The sequence below is a fragment of the Brienomyrus brachyistius genome, chromosome 6 (assembly GCF_023856365.1).
Source record: "Brienomyrus brachyistius isolate T26 chromosome 6, BBRACH_0.4, whole genome shotgun sequence".
Lineage (NCBI taxonomy): Eukaryota > Metazoa > Chordata > Actinopteri > Osteoglossiformes > Mormyridae > Brienomyrus > Brienomyrus brachyistius.
In genome coordinates, this window is record NC_064538.1 from 29402357 (window position 1) to 29427188 (window position 24832).

At 42.2% G+C, this 24832-nt stretch overlaps 1 protein-coding gene across 2 annotated transcripts in view; it reads right to left on the minus strand.

Annotated features, from left to right (window-relative positions):
• cntn3a.1 (contactin 3a, tandem duplicate 1) overlaps positions 1-24832 on the minus strand; it is a 153617-nt gene that overhangs the window by 95431 nt on the left and 33354 nt on the right. For both annotated transcript variants that reach the window (XM_049016174.1, XM_049016173.1), the window contains exons 3-4: positions 22349-22481; positions 7307-7482 (exon numbers count right to left, since the gene is read on the minus strand). In XM_049016174.1, the coding sequence (XP_048872131.1) occupies positions 7307-7482; positions 22349-22481 (309 nt within the window). The remainder of the gene's footprint in view (positions 1-7306; positions 7483-22348; positions 22482-24832) is intronic.

The window sequence follows — 24832 nt, forward strand, 5'->3', positions numbered from 1 at the left end:
ACAATGAGTTCATTATTCTTCAGAGGCCTTCCCAGTCACTGGATCTGAAACCAACAGGACACCTTCAGATTCACAGCAGGAATAAGCAACTGACAAATCTGCAGAAATTGCATGATACAATCCTGTCAGCACAGACCAGGAATTTCAAAGGAATATTTTCAACATCTTGTAGAATCCATGTCATGAAGAATTGAGGCTGTTTTGAGGGCAAAGAGCGGCCCTACCCAGGATTACTGTGGTGTTCCTAATAAACTGGACAGTGAGTGCAGCTAAAAGAGGCTGATCAAATATGGCAAATCTGTTCAGAAAAACAACATGAAACATGGATAACGCTGTCCGTTTGGCACAAAGTCAACATACTGTAATTTTAAGAAGCCATGTAAAATTTAGCCACCAAACATGAAAAATGCCAAAAGCTCCAGAATCATTTGACTGAGCAAGTTCAACTTTGAGTCCTCAGCAGATTTACGATTTCTACTGCAGCCTATTCTTGAATACAAAGAAACTGTGCAGATTCTCATGCGGAATGGGTGGTACTTTTAGAGCAGCTATTCATGCGTAATCATGCTGCATAAGAATACAACAACAAGCCCTGACCTAGGGACCATCAATCAACCCGCCGCCCCAAGTACATGCTTACATACCTACTAGGTTTTCTGCATCCTTAATTAAACATGGTAGTAACAAGGCATAGCTTACTCTCTTGGAGAAAACGACAAGTGAATTTTAAGGTGTGCTTTGCAGCCTAGAGTGTTGCTGGTAAGTACAGCTAAATGTGTCTACATATATCTACACACATACACATAAATGGATGACAGAAATAAAGGACAAATTGTAATTGTGTCATGGAATGGAACTTGTTGTTGACGTTGTCGTACCTAATTACATGTTGTAATACACATGTCGTAATATTATGACTATATTGATTATATTGCAATTAACTGTTTGTTCACCACAATGTTTTTGTGAAAATATGATGTGTTTTGAGCAGCAGAAATAAGTATTCTGCACACAGAGGCACCAGCAGCCACAACCCAGTTCAGAAAAATACAACTTTTTTTGTTACCAACAGCTTAGAGAGATGTAAATGGCTTTTACATGTGGCACGAAGAGTCATCAGTTGTCTATATAGGTAGCTTCAGCTTTCCAACCTATAGTCCAGAAAGATACACCAACCTTAATATCGCCAAAGTAAAAAATATATTGAGCATTCCTACCTATAGCCTGAAGAGGTATCCCATCATTGCTATGTACAACCAGGAGGGTCCCTTGCGTTCAGAGCAACAGCACTCAGAGAAAATGAACAGATCTATCACCGACATCCCCTTACAAGCTATTGATTGAGCGTATTTCCAAGGCGCAATTATTAAATTTGCCACAGGCTTGGTAATAGTGATAGCAAGGCTACAGACGCTCTGCTTGGTGCCAACCCCCTTCCATCTCGACTCCTCATGTAACCCAAAGTAGTTTATCACCTCTGCCTATCCCCCGGGAGAGAAAGCAATGAGGAAAGAGATCATCCTCTGGGTTAACCTTAAAAGCTTCTTGTACTGTTGTGTGGCCTTTCATCTATAATCTATTCCCCTACGCAACTGTAACCATCACTGTGAATTACTGGGTTGCATACATTTCTGATGAATAAGCAATATGTTCTGAGTGGTCACTTCATCACTTCACTACAGGTAATATGAATTAGGATTTAGAGAACAATTAGGAATAAACTGAGAAATGATAACCACCCTTGAGGGTAATTTATGGGGAATATCTTGGCATTAAATCTCTGTGAAGCTTAAGGAAATTATGACAGAGTGCAATGCATAATAAACAATTCTCCTAATAAAAATGCAATTGAATTAAGTCTGACTTTAATTGCTAATAAAAGTAGCATTTTACATAAAATTTATACTGAAAATCTGTCATTAGAAATTTAAGATATACAAGTACAAGTAATAGTAGTAATTTTAGCTACTACAGTAACACTTCTCACAAAGGATTTTTAAATATTTACATGAAATAGAATAGTGGGGAAATAATATAATATTGTGATATTTACTTAACAGTGAGAATTGCTTACTGCCTCGTGTGATGGTAACATTTAAGCTTTTTGTTTACCTCAGGGGTCAGTCAAACACCTGCAATCTGAAAAAGGACATGCAGATTAAAGTACCGGACTTTCAAGCATTTAAGCATCACACTTTTCAGTATTCATAGGATTTAAGAAAACAAAGTTTGCATTTCAGAGACGTAGTGTTTCCCAAAGTCATAGCACTTAAATGAAAATATTTCCATGCATCCATCCATCCATTTTCCAAACCGCTTATCCTATTGGGTCGCGGGGGGTCCGGAGCCTATCCCGGAAGCAATGGGCACGAGGAAGGGAACAACCCAGGATGGGGGGCCAGCCCATCGCAGGGCACACTCACACACCATTCACTCACACATGCACACCTATGGGCAATTTAGCAACTCCAATTAGCCTCAGCATGTTGTTGGACTGTGGGGGGAAACCGGAGTACCCGGAGGAAACCCCACGACAACATGGGAAGAACATGCAAACTCCACACACATGTGACCCAGGCGGAGACTTGAACCCGGGTCCCAGAGGTGTGAAGCAACAGAGCTAACCACTGCACCACCATGCCGCCCCCATGAAAATATTTATTATTCATAAATGTTTAGACTTCCAATGCTCGACACGGGATTCTTTTATTATAGTGTAATGGTCCTTGATTTTAGTTCTTGTACACTAAGGCTTACAGTTTAATCAATGCTTACATTTAAATGCATCTATATTAGAGCTGTCACACTTACTTCATTAAAATTTTCTCTTTGAATTACTCGGCAATATGGCAAAAGCGAGATGATGCATAGCGGACGGAGGTGAAAATAAAGAGTGAAAAACATCAGTGGTGTGGAAGCACGTCACATTAAAAGTGAAAAATATTCTTGTCTTTCAGTATTGCAAAGCATAACTTAAATATTACCAAAACATGGCTGCAATGCAAATTAATCTTAAAAGAAGACTCAGGTTTGATAAACTTACCTAATAATGCAAGGTTAGGTGCCATTTAACCTATTGAAGTAGCTTAGTTTGTCTTCGTCGTCACTTTCACTTTAAGTCATTTTTCTTAATTAATTTTCATTTAAACTTCGTCTATGTCAAAATATTCACTGATAAAAAAAGTTAAGCCCTGTCACTTACATAATACGGTACATGTTAACCATATAAAAGTTTTTGCGAACATATTGTGTGTTTTGAGTAGGGCTGAACAATATTTGATATTTTTCCAATATTTAAGAGTTGATGATGAACTATATAGCAAAATATAACCTATCTACTAATAAAGTCTGTCAAATAAGGTGGTGGCATTGCCATTAGTTGTGCCAACAAACACGAAGCAGTGCGACAAATCACTTGCTTTGGCTCAATTTCCTCTCTATGAAATACAAAATATTTCCCTACAGTGGAAGATGAATCTCTTTTCGTGACCAGTTCATTTTTGTTTTTCCCCTCGTTGCTTAATTTTATGTAATTTCTTACAAACACACCACACGGTCTATGAGTGAGCCAAACAGCAAGGACAAGAATGATTATCATTTTCTCAGAGAGCGCATGAAGAGCTCATGCAAAAATGCAAATTTTTACGTGCTGTATAATAGATAATTTTGAACAGGAACCATCGTTAAAATTGCAAAGTTTTCTGAATTTATTTTCCTATGATTGACTAAAAATGTAACACAAAATATTGATGGTTTGAACCCGGTAGATTATTGCAGTCCTTGTGGTGTGATAATTGCATGTGTATGACATGCCATATCAGTATTAACATCACACATTGTACAAGACTATCAAGGCAGCACAGAGGTGCAGCAGGTAGTGCTGTCACTGCACACCACCATTTTGTGTGTGAGGAGACCTGCTTCTTCACCCTGTGTGTATCTTGTCTCCTTCCACTCAGGGGCCCTAGGCTGATATGGCTGGGGGGCCACTGGAGATATTTTGGGGCAGAGAGAAAATGAGAGGAAAGTATAAAAATGGAACGTCAGTAATACTCAAATCAAAGTGTGGTAAAGCCTACTAATCAGGATGGGGGTGAGAATGCTATCTGTAAAATTTGCTGATGGAGGCTGAGGGGGGTGTTGCACCAGAGGATCAATTGGTCAAATTTAAGAAGTTCATCTGTTCTCTCTTTAGCTAGTGTTAGTCTTGACGTTTGGCATACTTTCGTTTAATTATGTTCTTTCCATGTTTGTTCACAAGTTGTCTACCACGCATGTTAGTATCGTATCTTTGTGCATATTCATTTTGTTACTTTGTACCAGTTCACTTGGCAGTGAACAACTAATAGACTCCAGTGGTAAAAGTAAGCTGGGACCGTTCACTATTTGGTGTCATCAGTTCACTGCACCTTTTTTTTTTGCACAAGTTACATAGAGGCTTTGATGTAAACTATGGTTTATTTTTAGCAGTGTCTTCCTTGATGACTAATGCAAATGTTACCCCTTATCTGATAATGCTTGGAAACAGACAAGCATCATCTTGGTGACGTGATGCTCCTTGTATTTCCTGATGAATAAACTGTTCACAAGAGTTTTAGAGAATTATATCAGGGCTCACGGGGATGTTTAGATGCAGCCTTTTCCTGATCTGCACATTTCAGTGATTTTATCCCTGACTTGCTTTGAAAGCTTCTTGCTCTTTGTGGCTGCCTCTCCTCTTTTAGCTCACAAAAACAGTGCTTTCCTTCTGAAATATCGAGAAGCACAGATAATACTGTAATACTGTGCTCAAACCTGAAAGGGGCTGAAATGCTTAGGCAACATTTTTTTTTCATATTAACCATCATAATACAATTTTTGCGCACATGGAGAAGATTTTGTATGTAAAAAATGGTAATTGCTGTGTAAAATATTACATTGACAATATTTCTGCAAGCCTGAGAATTATTTTAAAAAGTTACACTCGATATAGACACATGCAACCCATCCATGAACAAATCTAAGATCTATTTTCAGATTTTACTCATAAGTCACAGAGTTGCACACTGACACAATTCATAGCCAAAAGAATCCTACAGAATTTGCCTAGAATGCAAGGTTTACATTGATTTACATGCAACCGATGAATGACAAAAACAAGCAAGTGAAACGGAATGCACACTGCTTTATAGAACTAATATCCGATAGACAGAAGAAAACCTACTAGTGTATTCAGTAGCAGGCGGTGCCCTCAAAAGAATAATGTAGGTAGTCAATATGCATGGACAATTACAGAAGGCGGTGCCTGGTGAACCTGGGGGGAGGTCTTACTCAGGGCCACCCATGCAATCTCCTCCAATATCCACTTTGCAGACCTTTCAAATGATCTTATCTGGATTTTTCAGCTAAAGATGGTGAACTGTTACAGAAACTGAGTTACAGGCAATCCCAGGAATACATAAGAGGTCAACCGGAGGTCAGCATAAGAGGTCAGACCACCCTGGAACATTTACTGACTGCCATTGCTGTTTATTCAAAGATATTTGGCAGACCTGCTGTATTTGAAATTGGTCACATTTATTCAAATACATTTTTACTTTAAAAATGCCCTGGTAAACTTTGATAGACTGGCCAATCTATGTTTAAAAAGAGCTCATTTTCTATGTGAATGTTAATAGCTGAAAAATGCATTTGGAAGGATCTGAGGTGTTAAACTGTATAAAAATGTGCAGGGGTAAAAAGAGGTACATTCATTAAAAATATTTTTATGTATTCAATCATCCATCTCTTTTTTATTCCCACTTGACCCATTCGGTGTCACAAGGCAATGGGTGCAAATCAGGGAACAACCTAGGATAAAGCACCAGCCCATCACAGAGCCCACACATCACTCACACCTACAGGCAATATATTAACTCCAATTCACCTCTGAATGTTTTTGGACTGTGGGAGGAAACCGGAGTACCCAGAGGAAACCCCACAAGGACATGGGGAAAACAACTCCATAACAACAGCGGTGGAGAGGCCACGTGTGGCTCAGTGAGCCAAGCCGCTGTGCCTGTGATCAGAAGGCTGCCAGTTCAAGCCCAGCCTCAACATGTCTCTGGGTCCTTGAGCAAGGCCCTTAACCTTCAGCTCCCTGGGCACTGAAACAGGTGGCTGGCTTTCATGGCCAAGTTTGCTCTCATGGAGAGCAAGAGGGGGGAGGTGAAAAGAGATCTTCCTCATGGAGATCAATAAAAAGTATCAATCGCTGTTAGTTAAAACATGTAACCTCCACACATGGAGTCCTAATGGAGACTCAGAGGTATGAGGCAATAGTGCTAGCCACTGTGGCACTACACTACCTTGTACTCAATCATTCTGGTTAAATTTATGAAATCACAGAGGGATAGTATCAGTCATGTCACTGACAGTGTAATGCACACCGTTTGTGATAAAGAGAAGTTTACCACTGTGTCTGTATATCCCTCTGAATACAGCTTATGCATTTAAAACAAACTACTACACACAGAATAATAATGTCAAGTTTGCTTTAAATAACCTTCTGAACCTTGGTCCTGCAGTAAACCTCTCAGATGGTGAGTTTCCATTGGTGACAACAACCTGAAGCTGGTACAGAAATGGTAGGACTAATCAATATGATATATAGTACTAGTCAGACCTGAACGGCTGATAAAACAAATCGATATGATATATGGTGCCAGACAGACCTAAGCAGTTGATAGGACTAATCAATTTGACACTCTCTATGAAGATGTTGTGACAGTAGTAATCCCTCAAGGAGCCAGATCACTTCTGTTCAATAACTAAATTGTCACTGCCTCAGTGGGAGGGGTGGGAACAAATGGTTTCAGGGCGATGACAGCCTCATTCCGAAATCCAGGGCAGACATCAGAATTCAATCTGACTGGGCCATCAGTCATCAGCTGCCAATGTGGCCTTTTTGATGACAGCCGACCGCAGCAATACCCCCAGTTCACCTTGCTTTCAGAAAGTCCCAGGAATTAGACTCGTAAAACTGCTAAATGAAGACTGTAAACCCTTAGTTATATGGTGGCTGCCAAAACCCTGACACTCACACTACTCATCACAACTACTCCCACAGGTAGAATTCAGTACCCCAACCAGGAAGCAGAATGGTCAGTGGTTCTGCTTCCTTCATTGGATAACACCAGGCCATGGAATTAAGAATGGACCCACCATCTATATTTAGACCCATCCTTAGTCTGCTCTTTAACAAAATGTTATTCTGTTATTGTTTATTGACCATCTAAAAAATTGCCTGCCGACTGAAAGTTAGTACTTCTGATTGCGTTTGACTTACAGGCAATGGACAGCTTAGCTTCTCTGCTGACGATGGTCCCAAATGAGTTGGAAGCTAGACACTGGTATGTTCCCACATCCTCCTCTTTAAGCAGGTTGCTGATTTTCAGGTTGCCGCTATAGAAACTGTAGCGGGAGCCTGCTGTGGAGACAATGCTGGTGCCATTCAGCTTCCATCTGAAGAAGAGAAAAAAACAGGAGAAGTCATAACATTTTCAGGGGTCCATTAAAGCCAAAGCTAGTTTTAGTGCATTTAGCACATTCACAGCTGTCTGCTTTAGTCTGACTGATCTATCATTTTATGCATGTCAAATTTTACAAGTGTAATCTCTAAAGGTTTCCCTGAAGACATGAAAGCAGTTCCACAATAATATGGCTGAGCCCTGTCTGTGGTATAGTGGTCAGGGATTGATAGTCATAAGGCATTGTTGAAATGCGCATGCAACACACATATTCAGTAGGCGATTTGCTCATTTTTAACGGGGTAATGGCCCAATGGGGGCACACTAATGACCGCAAACACCCGTTCAACTTACACAAAAATAAGTAAAATGTATACCTTCCAAAGGACAGTGTAGCAGAACTTTACTACCTTAATTATGTGAGGGGAAAAAATACAGTATTTAGAAATTTTGAATAGAAAAGAAAGTCAAGCTGTCCTCCCCTTCTTTTTGATGCCATTTGCTCTTCACACATTCAGAATATAAGCAAACCTGCTTGCACTAACGTGTGCATCTCTTCCCGTCTTGCATTGGGTCTCACTAGGTCCGTGGACTTATCTGGCACTAACCACAAGGATGCTCACAACACACACAGCACTCTCTCTGATGGGGGATGGAGGGGGGAGCCAGGTTAACAAGGGGGGGGTGCATTTTAGAAATTTCACAAGCATGAGAAATGACATCCCCTCTCATATCACCTGCAGCACACATTCATACAGTCATTTGGATACAGAAAGTTTCTGCAACCTCAATATTATGCCTTGGTATACCAACCAGTACTGTCAGTTGCCTACCTACTGCTTGAAGCTGTGCACCTGTGAAAAGCTGGGATATGGTTGCATCCTCAGGCTCAGTCCTCTAAATAACTACAAAATTGTTCTATAAGCTGCATCTCTTTGCTTCACTAGGGGAAGTCTGAGGCCTTCATCTTAGTGGAAAAAAAACACCTGTCAGTGTGCAGTGAATCTCACCTTTCGTAGAATACAACCCAGCTCTGGCCTCATCAGTCTTGCAATCAGTAGAGTCAAGCAGCATAATCACATGCTTTCATCACTGTATACATTGTAATTATAACAGAACAACTGGGTCCCTTCATTACCCAGGAACAGTAATTAAAACAAATGGTCGTATCTTGTATATGCTGTGCTATACAATGAGATCATTACTGAAGCTGGCAATAATCAGCGTGATGTATTATTCTTGTAAGACTATAGCAGATACTGTAACTTTCAGCATTCCTGGCTCTGTCCCTATCAGCATACCTGGCTCCGTCCCTTCCTGCATTCGCGGCTCTGTCCCTTTCTGCATTTGTGGCTCCGACCCTTTCTGCATTCGCGGCTCTGTACCTATCAGCATTCGTGGCTCCGTCCCTTTCTGCATTCGCGGGTCCATCTCTATCAGCATTCCTGGCTCCGACCCTTTCTGCATTCGCGGCTCTGTCCCTATCAGCATTCTCGGCTCCGTCCCTTTCTGCATTTGTGGCTCCGACCCTTTCTGCATTCGCGGCTCTGTCACTATCAGCATTCTCGGCTCCGTCCCTTTCTGCATTTGTGGCTCCGACCCTTTCTGCATTCGCGGCTCTGTACCTATCAGCATTCGTGGCTCCGTCCATATCAGCATTCGCGGCTCCGTCCCTTTCTGCATTCGCGGGTCCATCTCTATCAGCATTCCTGGCTCCGACCCTTTCTGCATTCGTGGCTCCGTCTCAATCATCATTGACGGCTCCGTCCCTTTCTGCATTCACGGCTCCATCCCTTTCTGCATTCCTGGCTCCGACCCTTTCTGCATTCGTGGCTCCGTCTCAATCAGCATTCGTGGCTCCGTCCCTTTCTGCATTAGCGGCTCCGTCTCAATCAGCATTCGTGGCTCCGTCTCAATCAGCATTCGTGGCTCCGTCCCTTTCTGCATTTGCAACTCCGTCCCTTTCTGCATTAGCGGCTCTGTCCCTATCAGCATTCGTGGCTCCATCCCTTTCTGCATTCCTGGCTCCGACCCTTTCTGCATTCGTGGCTCCGTCCCTTTCTGCATTTGCGGCTCTGTCTCAATCAACATTCACGGCTCCATCCCTTTCTGCATTCCTGGCTCTGACCCTTTCTGCATTCACGGCTCCGTCTCAATCAGCAATCGTGGCTCCGTCCCTTTCTGCATTTGCGGCTCCGTCTCTATCAGCAATCGTGGCTCCGTCCCTTTCTGCATTTGCGGCTCCATCTCAATCAGCATTCGTGGCTCCGTCCCTTTCTGCATTTGCGGCTCCGTCTCAATCAGCATTCGTGGCTCCGTCCCTTTCTGCATTTGCGGCTCCGTCTCAATCAGCAATCGTGGCTCCGTCCCTTTCTGCATTCGCCGCTCTGTCCCTTTCTGAATTCCTGGCTCCGACCCTTTCTGCATTCGCGGATCCGTCTCTATCAGCATTCGCGACTCCGTCCCTTTCTGCATTCGCTGCTCTGTCCCTATCAGCATTCTCGGTTCTGTCCCTTTCTGCATTCGCCGCTCTGTCCCTATCAGCATTCTCGGTTCTGTCCCTTTCTGCATTCACGGCTCCGTCTCAATCAGCATTCGTGGCTCCGTCCCTTTCTGCATTTGCAACTCCGTCCCTTTCTGCATTAGCGGCTCTGTCCCTATCAGCATTCGTGGCTCCGTCCCTTTCTGCATTAGCGGCTCTGTCCCTATCAGCATTCGTGGCTCCATCCCTTTCTGCATTCCTGGCTCCGACCCTTTCTGCATTCACGGCTCCGTCTCAATCAGCAATCGTGGCTCCGTCCCTTTCTGCATTTGTGGCTCCGTCTCTATCAGCAATCGTGGCTCCGTCCCTTTCTGCATTTGCGGCTCCATCTCAATCAGCATTCGTGGCTCCGTCCCTTTCTGCATTTGCGGCTCTGTCTCAATCAGCATTCGTGGCTCCGTCCCTTTCTGCATTTGCGGCTCCGTCTCAATCTGCATTCGCCGCTCTGTCCCTTTCTGCATTCGTGGCTCCGTCCCTTTCTGCATTCGCCGCTCTGTCCCTTTCTGCATTCGCGGCTCCGTCCCTATCAGCATTCTCGGTTCTGTCCCTTTCTGCATTCGTGGCTCCGTCCCTTTCTGCATTTGCGGCTCCGTCCCTTTCTGCATTCGCGACTCTGTCCCTTTCTGCATTCGCCGCTCTGTCCCTTTCTGCATTCACGGCTCCGTCTCAGTCAGCATTCGTGGCTCCGTCCCTTTCTGCATTTGCAACTCCGTCCCTTTCTGCATTAGCGGCTCTGTCCCTATCAGCATTCATGGCTCCGTCCATATCAGCATTCGCGGCTCCGTCCCTTTCTGCATTCGCGGCTCCGTCCCTTTGTGAATTCGTGGCTCCATCCGTATTAGCAATCACGGCTCCATCCCTTTCTGCAATTGCAGCTCTCTCCCTATTAGCATTCTCGCCTTCGTCCCTTTCAGCATTCGCGGCTCCGTCCCTTTCTGCATTTGCGGGTCCGTCCCTTCCAGCATTCGCGGCTCTGTCCCTTCCAGCATTCGTGGCTCCGTCCCTTTCTGATTTCGCGGCTCTGTCCCTATCAGAATTCATGGCCCCGTCCATATCAGCATTCGCGGGTCCATCTCTATCAGCATTCGCGACTCCGTCCCTTTCTGCATTTGTGGCTCCGTTTGTATCAGCATTCGTGGCTCCGTCCCTTCCTGCATTCGTGCCTCCGTCCCTTTCTGCATTCGTGGCTCTGTCCGTATCAGCATTCGTGGCTTTGTCCCTTTCTGCATTCACGGCTTCGTCCCTTTCTGCATTCGTGACTTCGTCCCTTTCTGCATTCTCAGCTCTGTCCCTTTCTGCATTCGTGGCTTTGTCCCTTTCTGCATTCGTGGCTTTGTCCCTTTCAGCATTAATAGGTCCATCCACACTGGACGATTCTACGCCCATAATTCTTCTGGCACCGTCCCATAATAGGGGCGAAACGTTTACCATTTGAAGCTATTCAAATTAAATTTTGAAAAAGATTCATGAAACAGACAAGTAAGTTGGATTGGGGCTTTTTTTCCCTTTTGTTTCGTGAAAGCGATTACCTGCCATGATTGGACCAGTGCTGATTAATCCCTCATTATGTCCTCGGGGTGTTGCTGAATTACTGTCAGACTTAAGGGCTGCCCTGCTGGGTGCTGAAGCCTTTTATCTGAGAGCGATTTTGGAACAACATACTATTCCTGTCGGTTCAGTCTCATAGATCAAACTCCTGCCCCCCTGCCTGGAAACCTCAAAAAATTGCGCGAAATTAAAAAGTACCCACAAAACGGCAAGCCGGAAGCTTTGAGTCACTCATCTCTGCTGGCTACTCCTCCATAGAGTCCAAAAAATCTGCAATCTGTGTTTGCATTTAAGTGAAATAACATGGAAATCACATGCATAAATATTAATAAACATAACAAGAGACAGCACTACCTCCAGTATCTGTTCAGTCCCGAGAAGTGAACCAGTGGCATACTGGCTAGTAGAAAACAATAAATATTTTAATGCCATCAATGGCATTGATACCATACAGTGTCTCTTTTAGTCATCCAGCAACAACTTAATTAGAGTAGATATGATCAAATCATGTTTCAGAAAACAAAACAACTGCAAAAACTAAAACCGACTAACAAACTGCCACTGCTACAGAGCAGCTAAGCATTTCATCAAGCATCAAAGTAAAATTGCAAAGACACGGACTCATAAAATAACCATAAGAATTAATAGTGTTTGCCTTATAAGATGTCAACTCGCATTTCATGCACGGTGTAAACCCTGAAGGCAAAATGCTTCCCATCACAGATTATCTGCTGTAACACCTCAAGTCACCCTTTGAAACTCCAGCAACATGACCCTTTGTTCCCCCAGTATACTGAAATGTGTTTCTGGAAGACACCCGGTTAACCACATACAACATATGCTTTGGCAAAGAGGAATATTTCTGTTTTTCACAATTCCTGCTGGACGCCCAGCTGAAAAACACACAGAACTATATAGATTACATAGACATGTCTGTGTAAAGCAGATATATATTTCTACCTATGAACTCTGCATTGTGCTACACCCCACTGTTGCCACAGTCCTCATTTTATTGTCACTCTTCCTATACCTACTATCATGTGAGACGGCCCCCGTTCTGAGCAACCTAGTGACTGGAAAAGACAATCACTGTGACAAGCTTTAAATGTCCATCCCCTTCAGTTGTCTTCACGTCAGAGAGCACATCTGTAGCTATATTTACCGAACCCCACTGGTTATGTTTTCATTAGCTTTGAATGGGGCCGTATGACACTGTGAGGTGAAATGACACAAAAGTTGAGGGACAGAAATGTGCTTAAAGCACTGTTCATTGGTATCTCCCAGCTTGGTGGCTTTGTACAATCACATGCATGCATTTATTTGTGCTTGCTTATGCTCTGTGTAACAAAATGTTGATTGCATTCTATTATCTTGCTATTGTTTCCTCAGGCATGACAGCCCTCTGTGTGTTATGAATTAAAATTTAGGACCCAGGCAGGGATTTGCAGTTAAACCAGTCATAATTTCAGTTGCTGACAGCTCAGGTGGCAAAATGGAGAGCTGAGAGGAGCCACTGTATTTTGGACCCTGTCCCATGTTGCTGCTTGGTCCCTGGTACGCCTGCTTTATTAAAATCACAAACCGTGAGACAGTGCCGGTCCACCCACTATCCCCAGCTTCACAGAAGAATTCATATGGAACTCTTAACTTTTAAATGAAGACTGAAAGAATAGTTTTTGTAGGCATAATGAGTCATATTACTGGGTAGGCATATAACAATGATTCGTGAATCGGTTAAAAATTGATGTAAATGTTTGATGATTTAAACCGGCTGATATGGAAAATGAATCGGTACTTTAGGAGTACTTAACAGTACTTTAACAGAAAAATTGATGTAATATTACAGTTGATTTCACAACGTCTGTTTGACATCAGATGTCACTGCGTATTCATGTTCAATCCCAGTTGGGATTAAGAGGTTTCAGGAAATGGATGGATGGACGCACCGCCCGATCTTAAATCGGCGGTGTGGCAACATTTTAGCTTTCTGGTAACCACAAACGAAAACGGCGAGAAAAGCACAGACAAGACAAAAACTGCGTGCAAGCACTGTAAAAGACTGATAACATACACAAATAGCACAATGAATATGCCTCAGCATGTCCACCGGTACCACAGTGAGCTGAGCGAAGATTATTAAAAGGGCAAACCACGCTAAAAAGCTGCACGTGCAAGCCTCAGTTTATTTATTTAGTTAAGATTTTTTTTATTTACTTATTTTGATTTGGGATTTTTTTAAAAAACAGTATTTTATTCAATTTCAGTTGCACTCTTAAGAAGAGGACACATTTTGCACAGTTTAGAAATATTAGAAACTAATATTTTTTTATAAATTTGTCTGCAGCTCATTCTGCTAAAAAAATCGTGAGAAAATCGTATCGTGAATCATAACAAATCATGAGTTGAGTGTATCGTTAAATCCCTATTACTGGGTCAATCATTTTACCCATTACTAATAGCATTTGAAAAGTGTCTAAATGACAGAGATCAGGAAAAAGTGAAGCTGAACCACGTACCATTTTCAGACCCAGTGCTAGAAAAAAAATGTTTCCCATCCAAAAGAAAGAAGTAGTGATGGCTAGTAAACAGTTATACATTACTTTCAATTGCTTAAGTGAGGTACGACAAGTGAAGTAACACAAAATTATAGCAAATTAAATGTGACATTTGTACGTTAGCAAGGTATCTCTTTTTTTATTGAAAAGCTGAGGACCGGCTGGGCGTAGAACTCAAAACAAACAATCCATACATTTTCTAAGACTTCTAGAGATGCTGATACATCTGAACAACGGGTTTGTGAACTGGGGCGAAGCCAGAGTAAACCAACATTGACACGGGTAAAGCAGACACTTTGCAATCAAGTCGTCGACACCAGTGATGGGAGGTCATAGTGCTACCCTTTATGCCACTTCAATACGGTCCTTCCTGCACATGGTGTTTGACCAAATTTATGCAAAGAAGGACCTGTGACAATAGCTGGAAAGGTACACAACCGAAGGGCAATTAATACACACTGATGTAAGGGCAGCTCTATCCTGAAAGGGGAGTGACATGACCCTAATGAATTTGAAACCACCCCAGCCTCACAAAAAACGGCTGCTGATTTCATAGGTAGAAATAAATATTTGCTTCACACAGACGAGGTGTGCGAATGTAAAACAAATTCAGTTATAGCTGCACTAGGTTTGTCTTCAATTAATGGTTTTAACAAAATTAACATGATTATACAACATACATCAAATGCCATATATTAATCTGGTACCGCCTGTCTTTTTATTGCCTGTAGAGAAAGGGTGATACAACATTCTGTTTGACAGGCCGCCATGCATCTTAGAGGGACAGAGATGAGCAGTTATGATCGTGATTACTGGAGCCTTTAAAAACACTCTAATGACAGAGGAACTGTGCCATAAAGCCACACTGTTTGAGGACATTGCAAATGAGGCAAGAACTCTGTGATTTCATGGAGTGTCTCTCTCATCATACCTGCAGGAAGGTCGATTAATTCAGACATATCAAAGTTGTTACCATGATACATGCTACTTACCGGGGACACACTAAGAGGCAAGAGGTTTCAGTGGAACAGCACCATGAAACATCTCCTCAAGTATTTGTGATGTATTTCAAAAATAAAAAACAATTTCTACTTGCTACATATTTGTAGGCCTGAAACAAGGCAAGGTTCACCTCCCTCGATGAAATGTAGCTAAACTGTTCTTTCAACAAATCATCACGCCTCGACCTTTGCCGTTCCTCCTGTGTGCCACGCCCCCTCGTTAACCATGTGTAAAATCCCTACATTACCAGCTGTTTCTAGTCTTGTCTAATTGAGTTCCTATATTTAAGTGCTTCCCTGTTAGTCTTTCCCCAGTCCTGTTATCGACGTTGTTACCTGCTTTGCCCTGTGTACCTTTATGTTTGCCAAATAAATCCCTCATTCCCCAATCCTTCATCTCCCACTCCTGCTTCCCTGGTCCATGCTCCCCGTGAAGAGGAACACAAATGAATAGCTAGTTCTTAAACTTGAATGGACAGGTGAAGTGACACATTTGCGATACTGGAGATATTTAGAGGCTGGGACAGGGAAGGCTAATTGCTCTCTGAAATTTGTCATAATGCTGCAAATTGAGCAGTGTACACAGTGCCTTAGCGGAAATTATTGTCCCTTTGGTGTAGTCTTCCATCCCTTCCAGGTCCCTAGGTGATACTCTGATAGTCCAATTTCTTTTGAAAATCCAAAATCATTAGATGAGATGGTGGCTCTAAATGAGTGCTCCTTCTTAAGATGAAATTCACAAAAAAATGGAATTAGTCTGTAACTGAATGGAATTAGAGGGTAACTGACAGGTCGTGAAGCACAATCAAAGCACAGAGTCATTTGCTGGAGAAAGTTCTCTAAACACTATTATAGCGTCATAATATATCAATGCAGAAAAAAATCATCGCATTCATTATAAATTACTCTAATTTACCATCCTGTGGAATATGAGTGCAAATGGAGTAGCCGAATGTGCTTTTTAATGAATGGCTCAGAATTTACAGGCCTGTGTTTCACTTGTGTTTGTTGGATTGCTCTAAAAATAGATGGCTACATGCCCAGCTGTGTCTGAGTGTGTGCCCTGAGATGGACTGGAATCCCAAGCAAAGTGTACCCTGCCTTATGCCCTAGGCTGCTTGGATCAGGCTCTGGGCTCATGGCTAATCCCTCTACTGCAGTGTTTCCCAATCCGGTCCTCAGGGACCCACAGACAGTCCATGTTTTTGCTCCATCCCAGGTCCCGGAAGGGAGCAAAAATATGGACTGTCTGGCAGGGAATTCGGAGGGAGCACAAACATGGACCAACTGTGGCACCCTGAGGACTGGATTGGGAAACATTGCTCTACTGAAGTAGTTAGGTAAGATTGATTAATGAACAGATAGATGAGTGTGACTGTTCCGGTCACACCAGTCCCTGCTTAGTAAATCAAGTAATTGAGCCAGCTTTGAGCTGATGGCAATTAGAACTCAACCATATTTAAGCAAAATAGTGAGCATCTCTCACTGCTCAGCCATCACCATTGCTCTCAGATGGAGTAGGTCTGTTTCCTCTGTACCTTTCAGTTGCCAGCAGGTACTGGCTTGGTGGTGTGGGTGACTTTGGGGTCAAGGTTCTTGTTGATTGGCATCTTGCTTTGGGCTTCTGCTGAGTCAGTTTCTGGATTTGGGATTCATGATCCCAAGTAGCCGGCATTGCACAGCTGGTGTCCCATCTTTGGGGATATCTACAACGTTGCATGTATCCTGCTGTTTGTGTTCTTGCCCCTTATATGTTCCCTGGTTTCCAGTACAGGGAACCCATGCCCCGCGTCTGAGTGTACCTTCTGCTTCACCTTGTGCTGGAGTCGTCTTTCCAGTCCGCAGCCCAAATCCTCCTGGTTCCCTGTTTCCATCAGTGTTTGGACTATAGGTCTCACGGACCAGTGGGCAGAAAACCTTGCATGATAGATGGATGGCTTAGCTTGAAGTGTTTTGTCATAAACCTTGTTTGTGAAGACCAATAAATGCTTTTAACCAGTACGCACCGAATCTGAGTTGTGACTTTCTAGAGTGCGTGACAACATTACGCATTGGTATGCTCAAAATGCAGTCAACACACAGTCATGAACTGCCTAATGGGACATCATGCCAGGATGAGTCGCAGAATAATAAAGGGAATTTGATTATCTAATCTAGCAGTGATTTAATATAATAGAATTGGGAGATATGCAGATGGTTGTGTCTTAGGAAGGTGTAGATTGACTTGTTCCTGGATGTCAAAAACAAAGCCAAGAGGTTCAGCATTATCCTATTCTGCAAAAAAGTGTCATTAAGTTACATTTCCACAAAATATTATGGCTCCAGCTTTTCCCACAAGAGTTTACATCTTTTACTGATACATATTAGTGCTGCTGTCAACACAGTCTAGCTTTTAATGGCTGAAAGTTACATTTTTGAAGGGTCAATGTATTTTACTCAATAAATATAAATTAACCCACAGACAAGGAAACATAATGATGTAACTCTATGTACATTTTATAACAAATAATTTATTATATTCTGAAGATTAGCAGAAAGAAAACCCATAAACAGACCAGAAGCACTCCAACCCCATATGCTTTCCCTATATGGCCATGATGCCTTGCAACCCAAAAAGTTTCTATCCTCCCGTGAGTGATTTGTATTCTACCTTAAAATATCACACAAACTTGTTATAGAACTACAGTGCAAGTGGATTGATAGGGACAAGTCATGAATATTTAAGACTACTATTATCTTTTGAAACAAAATGATTGTAGATCTTTGAATTAAAATAATATACAAAAAGGAGCCACACATTTCCGTATTGTTGCAACGGAATAAGTCTGTCAATTTAATTTTCCCCAAGATATCAGACACCAATCCCTTGACTACTTCACCTCAGTGACATATTGGATTCCACTGAATTTAGAATCTCATTAAACAAATTAGAATATGTTACCACATAACCCTGACACACGAAAAATGGAACAAACTGTTAAACTGTGGTACCCTGTGGTATCTTGCTCACCACATCTGCATCAGACGAGATTTGCATGCCAAAACAGTCAGGCAGCCCAGTAACAACTACAGGCCAATGGCTAATGTTGAAAATCCCTCCATTTTCAATCAGGTTGCATGCTACATAGCAAAGACAGATCACAGCCACTTCTTGCAGTTTTCAGTTTGTGATCTTCAGCCAGTGATGTACGCAACACCTATGCTGGCCTAACTAATGGGAGCAACCCAAGTCATTTATATGTATAGGCAACAAATACAGTACAACTGAAATCAACACAAATCACCAGCATGGGGGATACTCTGACGAAGCAGCCCAATTTTTCAGAAAACACAGTGTCTATGGAACCCCATGTTTATATTGTGCGATTTTATTTCTGAATTTAACAAAAGGAAACGTTTGAATAGTGAGCAGGGAGGCAGGGTCCAGCCCCCACCATATGAGAGGCACCATGAACTCGCCTATGTCCACGTTAACAAATTACATAATCAACGGCCTTAAGGTGCTTAATGGACCATATGACATGTGACCTGGCAGCGCAAATGTAGATTTGCACAATATATTCAGCTGCCGGTCTTTATCTGTGGTGACCGATGCAGGATTTAATGCTGTTTGCTCAATGACCTGGTTCGTGAAGGCTGAGTTCATACTCAGCTGCCCATAACACTGTGACACTCTAGTGTGTACAGGGGAAGCACAGTGCGACTCCTTGCTGAATGGAAATCGGTAATCTTACATGGCTACTTCAATCTCTTCATGTCATCACGACACAGGAAATCTATTAATTTCCAGGAGCCTGTCTTGCTACTGGACAAGCTTCAGGTTTCACTGCAGTGTCAACATGCCCATTAATGCATCTAACGTGCTTAAAGTCCTTCAAAGAGGAAATCTGATATGACTCATTGCCTCGTCACAGCTCTCTGCAGCCTCTCTTTTAGTGTTTTAGCTTGTTATCATGATTCCCGTGGCCGAATATAATCGCTTCCTACTGCAGTACTAATATGAATCATCTGTGGACTTTAAGTCAGCCCCAAACTAGTTGCCACATACTTTAAGTATGAGCTTATTAAATGTGACCAGATTAACGGATACTTCACACCAACAGCTGAAGCATACAGTGACTCAGCTGACATTGAAAAAGCAGTTCTACACATTTTAAGTGGTACATTCTGTCACAGAAAATTACTCCCCTCCAAGAACTCAGAACATACTCAAGTTTTTCCTTGCTAGTTGGAGGTGAATGATTTCTGTTTGGGAGTGCTTAAACTTAGTTAATTTACATAATTTACTGTATCCTTTAAGTGACAAGAACAGGACTTAATCTATACTTGACGTGAGGAATGTATACATGCTTTCCGTGTATGCACATATGTTTCACTCTGTGGAGGAATCTGTTAGTATGTGAGTTTGTTAGAGACATTTTCAGTGGCCAGAACATCTAGAACAAAGAATGTTCTGTAAGTCAGAGACTATGTGAAATACACAGCCAGAGTTTCTGGGTAAAAGGAGCATCCTGGTGATTTTCTCTGTGATCGGTCCAAATTGCAATTCCTTGCAGAGACGTGTGGGCTCTGAAAGATGTAGCAGCCATACTAGAACCCACTGATGAGGTCACCTTGTACACTGGCAGACTCAAGTATAAAATGTACCAGTCCTTGTAGATTTTGTTATGGCAGTCTCTGTGTACAAACATGGTTAATTTAAACCACAATGTGACACATAAAACTACCTACAGTCTGATGGAGGGAAGCAGGAGCAAAGAGCCTATTGCCATACAGTACTTTGCATAGTATATAAATGAAAATCCTAAACAAAAATGTCCTAAGCAAAAGAGCATGCAAGATAAAGTTTCACCACATGACCCTGACTAGAGTAAGCGTTTGCTTGGATGGCTGGATTCAATTTTACCACATCTAATTTTATGTAATATAATCACGTCTCCAATGCAACATACTACAATTTATACTAAAACAAAGCATGTAAATTGTAGCCATTCTGTTCTTTGATGTCTACAGATTTTGCTTTTATTTAAGTTTATCAGTAAAAAAAAATAACAAAACTGAAGCTTCAATGAGAAATAAAAACAGAACCCTAGTGGAATTGTGTATTTACAACACTTTCACTTTGACTCTTGCGAACCTTCGCAGAGCTTGTGGTCCAATTGGGAAATATGGGTTAAGAACTTAGCCGAGGCAGTATGACCTAGAGCTAGAGATACGCTACATATTGGTTAACATACTGTATCGGCATTGGCTGATGTTCATTAAAAATCGAGATATTGGCATCAGTCCAATGTGTCAGTCTTGTTTTGCCAGATGATAGTTAGACTTTAGTCATTGTTCAAAGTTTGCAGTACCAGAGCTATAGCGTAACTCCTAAAATAATTTGAGATGATGCAATTGGACGATCAGCCATTTTCCCTAGTGGAGGATGAGGGTTTTCATTGGCTTATTCACCACTTAACACCTCACTACAGTCTCCCAAATTGGCACTACTTTGCTGATGTCTCACTGCCTGCACTACAGGCCGGTCTTGTCCGATGTAAGTAACCCGTTTAACAAACCCTTACGTAAGTGAAATTTTACATGAGCTGGATTTACCTTCTCATACCATTCAAGGCACCTCATACCAGAAAAGTCAAAAATATATTAATACTACCCACTAAAATCGCCTATTTAAAAACTTACTTATAGCTTTATGTCACTTTTTTGTGTTAGCGCTTCCATAAACGCTAAGGCAGTTTTACCTAAGCTGAGAGCTGTTGGTATATGATGTGGTTGCTATGCACATTCACTGCATTTTAAAAGGTAAACTGCTTATCAGGAATATTAGACAAAAATATATCAGTTTTCAGAATCAGTCAACATTTCCACATCAGCACACCACTAGCTAGAGCCCAGTTGCATTAAACAAATGCTGTGATTGCAAGTAGCTCAAAAAACAACAAACTAGTGATAAATAATTTAGCTACTGCAAATATGACCCAATATATGGCTCCCATAGTATTTTGATGATGGATGCTGACCCAGCTGCCATTGGCAAACAGTGCTTTTCTCTGCCCCTCTGCATTGCATGAAGTTTTAAAACATATGCAAAACCCTTTTCCATGACAAGAACACAAGCTGAAATAGAGGTCAGAGAGATACAGGTCAAGGAATTACATTACAACTCTGGGTTTCCACTTTCATAGGTTCTCCAGTTTCACTGGATGTCAAGAAAGAAACATTTTCATCTCTGATTTTAATAGGAAAGGGAAAGGAAGGCTGCAATTTTCACAGTACTTTTAAAGCTTATCTTTTATCTTAAACTTAACAAAAACACAAGAAATATGTTTCAGAGCTGAGAAATGATAGAGTTTATAAAAGGAGCTCTGTCTGCATTACCATTAATACCGTTTTCTTGAATACAGCTTTGGTCCAGTACTGATGACATACCTGATCTCAAACATCACAAGCTTTAATTCATGGGATATAAATGCCCTGATATGTTTGTTGGAACAGTACTAAATTAGACCCCATTATACAGCCACATAAAAAAATCCATTTGAATGTAGCAGTTTGAGGCATAATCGAATAATACGTCTTAATCCCATGGTATATTAAATGATGGATTTGTAACTCGAGGTGGAGTACAGAGATAATAATGAAAGAGAAAGTTAATTGAACAAACAAAAATCAGGGACTTGCTACAATTTATCTAAGACAATTCTAATTTGTCAGCTGTTATTAATTTAGCTGCTAATGAAAGTGATGTGGATGCATCTGTGGTGACAGCGATACACAGAGGAAGATTGGATTACAAAACAAATTAGCCAGCAATTTGCTGAGAATATCGGTGCCGGGTCGAAACACATTGGATCATAAAAAGGAAAGAAGCGGAAGAGGTCCAAATGAAGTCTGGTAACAATGACTCAGCAGCTGATAAAAATGCTTCCGATTGGATGCAACTTTGAGGATAAAAAAGGAAAAAAGGCATGCATGGCAGTCCTCCCCCCGCCCCTTACCTGTGCTCTGGGATCCTCTGGTGTGAGACTGACAGAGCTCCCCCTACAGCAGAGTTTCCCAACCCAGTTCACTGGGACCCCCAGACAGTCAAAGTTTTTGCTCCCTGCCAGACAGTGCATATTTTTGCTCCCTCCCCGCTCCTGGGGTTGAAACATACTGCCCCACCTTACAGGATTCAGTGGTGTGAATTTTGGAGAGGATGCTGACTCTCACCTGTAGGTGGGAGGTGGGCTACCCTGGGCCTCACAGCTGAACACCACCTCTTGGCTGGACTCCATGGAGCGCAAGGGGAACACGATGCTGCCCGGCTGCTTGGTGAAAGATGGTCCTCGCAGGAGGCTGCTCTCTGGTGTGGAGGGTGAGGAGAGAAATATCAAAGACTCCATTTAGCCTGCTTGGTGACATTTATCCGAGAAACAGATAATTGGTCAACAATGGAATGAGCGGGAGACCCATCAGTGAGCTGCACCCCATTCCAACTCCCAAAAAACACAGTTACCTCCACTGGTACAGTCTCAACCTTTTGCACTGTTCCTTTTAGATGCTCTTCAGCACATAATAACACGCCCTGGTTCATATTCTGCAACAGTGGCTAACACATTGGAATTTTTCCTTCCTTTGAGTTATCCGCAGTTGTCCTAGCGCGCCCGAGGGCCGTTCACAGTCAAAGACATGGAGGAATAAGCCGCAGACCTTGCTGCCCTCAGCTACCTTTCAGTCTCCATGCAGAGCAGCTTGAGACAGGTCTCCATTAATCTGACTTGCTTGTAAGGCTGCTCTCTGCCTTTCTCCAAGGGAGCCATGTGGGGCTCCCTGGTGCAGGGGTGAGGGTCTAACTGGCAGTTCTTGTAATTGCTTTACCTCTGTCCTTAGACCTAAGCAGGATTGTGCATTTACAAGACATTATCCAACACAGATTAGGTGCTCAGCCATAAATTTCCATGGCTGACCTATTTGCAACACTTAATTTGGAAAGTGCAATGTAGTTTAATTCATTATTAAGTTGTGTTAATTTATTACAGCAAATTTAACATTGAGGGGAACATAGAAAACACCAGTCCTCAAACAGTGCAGAGTATTTTAAAATACTTAATATTTTAAAATAAAATTCCCAAAATCCGAACTGTGCTCCATAGTCTGTTCCCCTTTTTTCTTGTTCATTCTCCCAGTCTCCATGTCAAAAGGATCAGTTCTTTGTTCCTACATCACATCTGAGGCAAGATAACCAAGACTCCTATACTCCGTGTGACATTGCTAAGTGGTGAAGGAAACTCCCAGTGCTGGTACACTCAAACAGAAGACATTTGACTGATTTAACCCATCAGAATGCCTGCTTTACATTAATCCGATTTAAATGCAAACTGAGCGTAGTTAAATGCTGATTAAGAAAATAGAAGGAAACCCTTCAATGCAGAACTAGAGATAATTTGTCAGACTCTTTCTTTAAAGTGACCTCCAATTCTCCCGGTTCATTATCAAAAGCAAGACTCTTTATTCCCACCAAACACTTAAAGCACAATTATGTTTCCTTAACAACGACTGATTGTTTTACATGAGATTTATGTGACCACCACTGCGAGCATACGATTAGCAGGCCAGCGTCAATGCACACCAAGAGAAACAAGCAGCTAGGAATAAATAAAGAAATAAACCTTTCGAAGCGACGTTTTGCTCTAGGCAAACAGTACAGGGAAACCTGCTGTGACCTTGAGAGCTATGTCCTAGGGACGATGCATACTAAATATCCATCAAATGCCTATTCAATTATGCGTGTGCGCGTCCCATTGAAAGAACTTCATAATAGTTGGCCAGAATGCAATCTTCCAGTTTGTGGTTTGAAAGCACCAGCATGGCGTCTGCAAGATGCCCAAAGCTGCATCGATTATCTGTTCAATTTCCCATGGCTTTAGAGCAGAGTTATGCTGTGAGGTAGGGCACTGGGATAATGTGATAAATTGCCAGTTTAATTGATCCAGCAGAGGTATTGCAAATAACTTCCTTGCTGTTCAGTACAATATAATTTTTTTATACATATATCTGCCCATGCACTTATCATTGTAATGGAAGCTATTGGAGACAACCCAAGCTCACTAGCCACACCACTTAGGGAAGGCTGGTCATTCCACATCATGAACAGAACTGTGATACTCTGTTTATCACCATGGGGAAATTATGTATTGCCTTTCCCATCATAAGGCAGGCATGGCCAACCAGCATCCAGCAACTTGCTCAACGGTCCCACTGCAAGCCATGGGATTTGAACCAGGGATGTTCTGATCTGAGGCACAACCTGCAGGATCACGCCCTGCTAAGCATTGGCTCAACTATCCTTAACACTGAGTAAATGAAGGAGGATGTCTAATTGGTCTGCTAGGGATTCCCTAGGTGTTTTTCCACAATAGTTGTAGCCTGCCTGTCTGCAAAATTTCTAGGTTAAAAAAAACGGTGGAGTGGGGGGGTGGAGACAAAACCTGAGCCAATCAGCATGCATGTCCAATTATGCATGGTTATGCGCATGTTAATCTGTAAAACATTTGCTCTCTGCTCTCTGAGATAAATTCATTTTCTGGGGCTTTTACAGTATGCCAGTGAACAGAAACAGATCAGCTAATCATGGTGCTGACTCTCGTGGCAACTGCAGATCCAAGGGATCCTGTTTTGTGTTCACTTTGTACACTAGATATGTGTTAAATATGA